Here is a 6,855-nt window from a genome sequence, read left to right on the forward strand (position 1 = left end):
CCGATGCCGATTTCTCCAAAACAGCCACATATCGGCTGACCTCTAATGAAGAAACAGGTAAGAATCCTTTCTTACAGATGAGGCACCGTATGCGTCTTCTGAAACAAAAGGTTTGACAATTTCCCTGCAGGGATGTCCGGTCCTCTTCCTGGCTATCAACGTCTGGTAACAGTTTTGGATCTCTGGGCTGAGCTGCGCTAAAGATGGTCTGATGAGGACCGCCCCTCTACTGCCCTCTCCTCCAATGAGAAAAGTTCATTGATTACACTGCCTGTAACTTGTTCTGTGAACGAGAGGGAGAATCCTGTGATTGGTCAGACTTCTCCCATTCACAAACAGTGAAATCAATGATCTTTCCTCATTGGAGTAGAGGGCAGGCCCTCATCCAATCATCTTCAGTGCTGGTCAGCCCAGAGACCCAAAGCTGTTGACCCAACCCCCACAATGCCAGGGTTCTGGCAAAAAAAGCGAGCATCAGATTAGGCAACGGAAGTGACGTTGCGTCATCTGCGCATGCCTTCCAGCTACCAGGTTTGCTAATCTGACAGAACACCTGAAGTCAGACGAGGACAGCAGACATCTTACTACACCTAGCTAGGTCTTGAATTTCACAGTCATTTTAGCAATAAAGGGAGCGTATATAAATAAATACAGTATATTGATATCTGTGATGCTGTTGGTTATATTTTGAAAGAAGCTGGACACCAGTTTTAGGAAGGTGGCAGAAGCCATGTTGGTACACCTCGCACTTAGGCTGCATTCACACCTGAACGCGGCGTATTTTACTGCGATTTGCCGCGACAAATTGCAGCGTTTTGTCCCGCGATTTGCCAAGACAAAACACGGTAAAATACGCCACGGTAACATACACAGGAGGGGTGATCAACATTGACGGCTATGCCGAACGCCGCCTGAAAAAAAGGTCCGGGACTTGTTTTGCGCTTCAGGCGTTCGGTGTGGAGATGTGAACCATCTCCATAGCTGACAATGTAAAATCACCCCTCCAACGTATTGCAGGCTGCAATAGCATCGCGCTACAGGCGACAATACGCCTAGGTGTGAATGCAGCCTTATCAGCGCTAAACCTTTAGGCTTTCAAAATGTAACAAGCAAACGGCATCACAGATGTCAATATACTATATGTATTTATATACGCTCACTATTGCTAAAATGACTGTGAAATTAAAGCTGTAGCTGGGTGTAGCAAGATGTCCGCTGCCTTCTTACTGCAGGTGTTCTGTCAGATTATCAAACCTGGTAGCGTTGGAATGCATGCGCAGTTGGTGGAACGTCACTTCCGTTACCTAACCTGACGGGTTTGCCAATTGTGACAGAACACTAGAAGTACAGACCCAGGAAAGACAGGACATCCCTCCAGGGGAGACTTCTACGGGACCCAACAGTCTGAACCTGTCTTACAATAAATAATATGTCCATGTGTAGGGGAGGACATGGTCACAGTCAGGGGAAGGTCACTCTATAAAGTGACAGTGTAGCCATGAAGGCGTTTCCAGCCTGCTGCCCACCATCCTTCCCACCCAGGACAGTCCGTCCTCTCCAGGCCCCGTCCTCCGCCCGCGCCCCTCTCTGTCCTTACCGGACGGCCCTCTAGTCAGCTGGATCTCCTCCTCCTCGGCGGCGGCGGCCCGGGCTCCGGCACTCATGTCTTCTTCCTCTCCCCCCTCCCCGGATGATGAGACAAGCCGATAAGGGTGAAGGTGAACCCTGGCCGCACACTTTCTGTTTCAGTAAGCAGCCGGCCCCCACGTGGGGGGAGGAAGCGGCGCGCTGCATCATGGGACTTGTAGTTCTCCGCCGACGTCACGCCTCCTGTCCCCGCCCTGCCCTGGGATAGGAGGAGGGCTGAGCTCAGTGCTAATGTAACTACAAGTTTATAGAAATGACAGAGATGAAGGCAGCTCTGTATCTGGAAAGGATGCAATATAAATCACACGTGAAAGAAAAATGGATGGCGTTCCCTGCATTGGTGTAATACACACCCCATACTAATCCCAACACCTACCTGAGCCTGTCAGTGTCCCCCTTCTCTCCCCTCACAGGGACTCGGGAGGATCAGGGCACATTTCAGGCTGCAGACAAGTGACAAATCGCAGCCCATTCTTTTCAATGACATCCCTTCAAATCAGTGCAAAATAAAGTCACAGGAACTTGGATAGGTGCCTGTAGTACTTTGGTCCAGAGAGAATGTAAAGTCACTTGTAATCATGTGACTTTGGGGACGTGTTCATGTGAATGGAGCCTTAAGTCCCTTTCACACTTGTGCGACTTTTCCTGCGACTAGTCACATGACAAGTTCCCCATGATTTCCAATGAGTATCGTTCATATCTTTGCGACTTCAAGTCACACCGACTTCAAAGTACTCCCTGTACTACTTTGGTTCTGACTTTGATGCAAGGTGACGCATTCAGGCAACCCCTGAAATCGCGGTGGAAAAATTGCGCGACTTTCAAGTCACTGCAGTATGAAAGGGGCCTTACACAGAGTAGGGAAGTGTAACATGTTTGTTATCTTTATTAAAAAATGGACTTTAGTAACACTTTCTGCTCTTACCACCCTAGTAATGCATATGTGTGGTGGTGAAGAGAGTGAGCTTTACCCCCACACACCGTGTATGTGTCCATGGGCAGATGCCAGGAGAGGGACCTACCTGTCATAGACACCTACAGGTCTCCAGTAATGATTAGAAGACTGGATCCAGATCATGTGACCACTGTGATAACAAATCAGAATAGTCATGGGAGTGAGCTGTCCTTCCTGTCACTCTGTTACCTTTTCCTATCTGTCACCCCATTATCTTATCCTTCCTATTACCTTGTCCTTCCTGTCCTTCATGTCCCCGTGTTACCTTGTCCTTCCTGTCACCTTGTCCTTCCTGTCCCCCTGTCCTTCCCGTCCCGTGTTATCTTGTCCTTCCTGACACTCTGTTACCTTTTCCTACCTGTCCTTCCTGTTACCCTGTCCCCCCATTATCTTATCCTTCCTGTTACCCTGTCCCCCCCATTATCTTATCCTTCCTGTTACCTTGTCCTTCCTGTCCCCCTGTCCTTCAAGTCCCCGTGTTACCTTGTCCTTCATGTCACCTTGTTCTTCCGGTAACCTTGTCCTTCCTGTTCCCCTGTCCTTCCCGTCCCGTGTTACCTTATCCTTCCTGCCACTCTGTTACCTTTTCCTACCTGTCCTCCCTGTTACCCCATTATCTTATCCTTCCTGTTACCTTGTCCTTCCTGTCACTCCATCCGTCATGTCACCCTGTGCTTCAAGTCCCCGTGTTACCTTGTACTTTCTGTAACCTTGTCCTTCCCGTCCCCGTGTTACCTTGTACTTCCTGTAACCTTGTCCTTCCCGTCCCTGTGTTACCTTGTACTTCCTGTAACCTTGTCCTTCCCGTCCCCGTGTTACCCTGTACTTCCTGTAACCTTGTCCTTCCCGTCCCCGTGTTACCTTGTACTTCCTGTAACCTTGTCCTTCCCATCCCCGTGTTACCTTGTACTTCCTGTAACCTTGTCCTTCCCGTCCCCGTGTTACCTTGTACTTCCTGTAACCTTGTCCTTCCCGTCCCCGTGTTACCTTGTACTTCCTGTAACCTTGTCCTTCCCGTCCCCGTGTTACCTTGTACTTCCTGTAACCTTGTCCTTCCCGTCCCCGTGTTACCTTGTACTTCCTGTAACCTTGTCCTTCCCGTCCCCGTGTTACCTTGTACTTCCTGTAACCTTGTCCTTCCCGTGTTACCTTGTACTTTCTGTCACTCTGTTAGCTTTTCCTTCCTGTCCTCCCCATTACCCTGTCCTTCCTGTTACCCTGTCCTTCCCGTTCCCCTGTAACCTTGTCCTTCCCGTCATCCTGTCACTCTGTTACCATGCCCTTCCTGTCCCCGTTACCTGGTCTTTCCTGTAACCCTGTCATTCCCTTTCCCCCGTTACCTTTTCCTTTCTTTCCCTCTGTTATCTTGTCCTTTTCGTCCCCCTGTTACCCTGTACTCTGTTACCTTGTCTTTCTTGTACCCCTGTTGTCTTGTTCTTTCAATCCCCCTATTATCTTGTCCTTCCTGTCCCCATGTCCCTCTCTTACCTTGTTGTTATTATGTGCTGTTACCCTGTCCTTTCAACCCCCATATTATCTTGTCCTTCCCTTTCCCCTGTCACGCTATCTTCCTTTTGCCCCATGTCTGACCCAAATTTACAAACTTCTACTCCACTGAAGCATACTTACCTCAATCCAATGACCATGGCCTCTGGTGATTGTTTACATCCTGGCTGTGCCTAGACACAGGTGAACTCTACAGACATCTATAGGGGCATCTTCAGCTTTCTCCCACCATCTCAAGACCAGTGTTAATTTTGACATCAAATTTTGATTTAGTCTTTTGACAAAAATGCCATTTTAGTTTTAGTCCTCTTTTAGTCATCCGAGTTGTTTTAGTTTTAGTGTTAGTCGTATTTTAGTCGACTAAAAATCTAATTGGTTTAATTAAAATTTCATAGATTATTTCTTTAGAACTTCCAAACATTATATTCCTGGAGCAAAAATCTAATAACATTAGTTGAACATGTACTACAGACACAGATTTAGCAGTTGTGATATACATTTTATTTAGTTTTAGTTATATAGCTGGATTCAGGTAGGGTGGCTCACTTTTGAGGCGGCGTAGCGTATCGCATATACGCTACGCCGCCGTAAGTCAGAGAGGCAAGTGCTGTATTCACAAAGCACTTGCCTCCTAAGTTACGGCGGCGTAGCGTAAATGGGCCGGCGTAAGCGCGCCTAATTCAAATGAGGATGGGGGGAGCGTGTTTTATGTAAATTACTCGTGACCCGACGTGATTGAAGTTTTTTACAAATGGCGCATGCGCCGTCCGTGGACATATCCCAGTGTGCATTGCTCCAAAGTATGCCGCAAGGACGTCTTGGTTTCGACGTGAACGTAAATTACGTCCAGCCCCATTCACGGACGACTTACGCAAACAACGTACATTTTTCAAATTTTGACGCGGGAACGACGGCCATACTTAACATTGGCTAGGCCAGCTATTTGTTCGACTAACTTTACGCCGGAAAACGCCTTACGTAAACGCCGTATCTTTACTGCGACGGGCAAGCGTACGCTCATTAATCGGCGTAAATCAGCGTTCACGCCACTAGCGGCCGGCGGAACGAGACAGCTAAGATACGACGGCGCAGGCCGTCGTATCTTAGCTAGGTTTAAGTGTATCTCAGTTTGAGAATACACTTAAACATACGACGGCTTAGATTCCGAGTATCTACTGATACGCCGGCGTAACTCTTTGTGAATCTAGTTAACAGTCTTTTGACTAAAATGCCATTTTAGTTTTAGTCGACTAAAATAGTATGAATTTAGTCAACTAAAATATTTTAGTAGACAAAATTAACACTGCTCAAGACACAGCCCCATTGAAGTGCATGAATTTATAATTGCAGGGGAGCATTTTCGTGCTGTACAAACTGTTCACCACCCCATCTGCCAAACTCTTCTTTCAACTGGCGTGGGAGAAGGATTTGGACATGACACCAGAGGCGGAGGATTGGCGGTCCTGGAACTCGTGCATTCACAAAGGCATTATGAATGTATCCCTGATTGAAGCAGGGTATAACGTTTATGCTAGGTGGTATTTGGTACCAAAACGCCTTTTGAAGATGTATCCAGGCTCGTCAGCCTCCTCTAGGGAAAGGGAGTCACCGCTCCAGGTGGGTCTACTAAGCAATCAAGAACCTCTCAGGAAACCAAGGATGCCGGCAATGCAGTAGGCAAATGGTAGAAACTTCAAAAGAATGGACAGCCGCACTCCAAAAAAACTCTTGAGTTGTCTTTATTTGTAAAATCAATAGAAAATGCACCACAGAAAAGCAGCAAAAAATAGGAAAAGAACAGCCTACGCGTTCCACACTGTCTCAGTGCTTATTCATTGGAGTGCGGCTGTGCGTCCTTTTGAAGTTTCTCCTCCTTCAGGGGTTGTGGTAATGTAGGCACAGCTTTACACACATGGTGGGCTTGGCCTAAGTATTCACTCCCTCATATATTCAGTTACCAATGTTAATATCATTAAAGATGTCTGCACTGCTTTGTTGAACAAACCGGTTGAGAATGTCCCGAGACACACGCAAACTTTAATTCACTTCATGTTCTTAGCAGCTAAAATTGTTTATCATAAGTAATTATTTATGCTGGTTTTACACTGCTGCACCACTGTTGCAGTTTTAATGTCTTTAACCCTTTGTTAGAATGGACAATCTTATCTAGTAGCAATTTGGCCAGGCTGAATTTCGATCCATCTAAGGAGTTCTTGATCAACTTCTGTCAAACGGGAATGTTGGAAAACCTTTGTTGATCAGCAGCTGTAACCAATCAGCTGAAGCTGCTGATCAGTGTATGCCGACAGTGGAGCAGTCCCTGTTGTCACAATACAATGATACCCTGCATGTTTGGCTCACTTGCTAAATAAAAACAAAAAGTTAATCTATGGGCAGCTTTAGATGTGGTGACTGCTGCATTCATTCCCCCCCCCCTTTTTTTTTTTCTTTTAAGTCTTTTCTCCCTTTATTTTACCTGGTTATCCAGCCAGTAACACACTCCCCATCTTAGACTGGCCATAAGGGGGAACTTGTTCTGGCACTGGGCTCCAGGATTTAGCCGGATTTCAATGAAACCTCGCAAATGGTCCTGCCCATTCCAGTACTGTTGGGAGGTATGCTTTAACCACTTAAGCCCCGGACCATATTGCTGCCTAAAGACCCAAGGGGTTTTTACAGTTCGGGACTGTGTCGCTTTAACAGACAATTGCGCGGTCGTGCGACGTGGCTCCCAAACAAAATTGGCG

General features: G+C 47.0%; 1 protein-coding gene across 1 annotated transcript in view; it reads right to left on the reverse strand.

The window, feature by feature from the left end:
* Positions 1–1,789, reverse strand: part of LOC120921200 (synaptojanin 2 binding protein) — a 30,291-nt gene extending 28,502 nt beyond the window's left edge. The window contains exon 1 of the mRNA XM_040333921.1: positions 1,598–1,789. Coding sequence (XP_040189855.1) covers positions 1,598–1,664 — 67 coding nt within the window. The 5' untranslated portion in view covers positions 1,665–1,789. The remainder of the gene's footprint in view (positions 1–1,597) is intronic.
* Between the last annotated feature and the right edge of the window lie 5,066 nt (positions 1,790–6,855).

Source organism: Rana temporaria, chromosome 13, assembly GCF_905171775.1.
Source record: "Rana temporaria chromosome 13, aRanTem1.1, whole genome shotgun sequence".
NCBI lineage: Eukaryota > Metazoa > Chordata > Amphibia > Anura > Ranidae > Rana > Rana temporaria.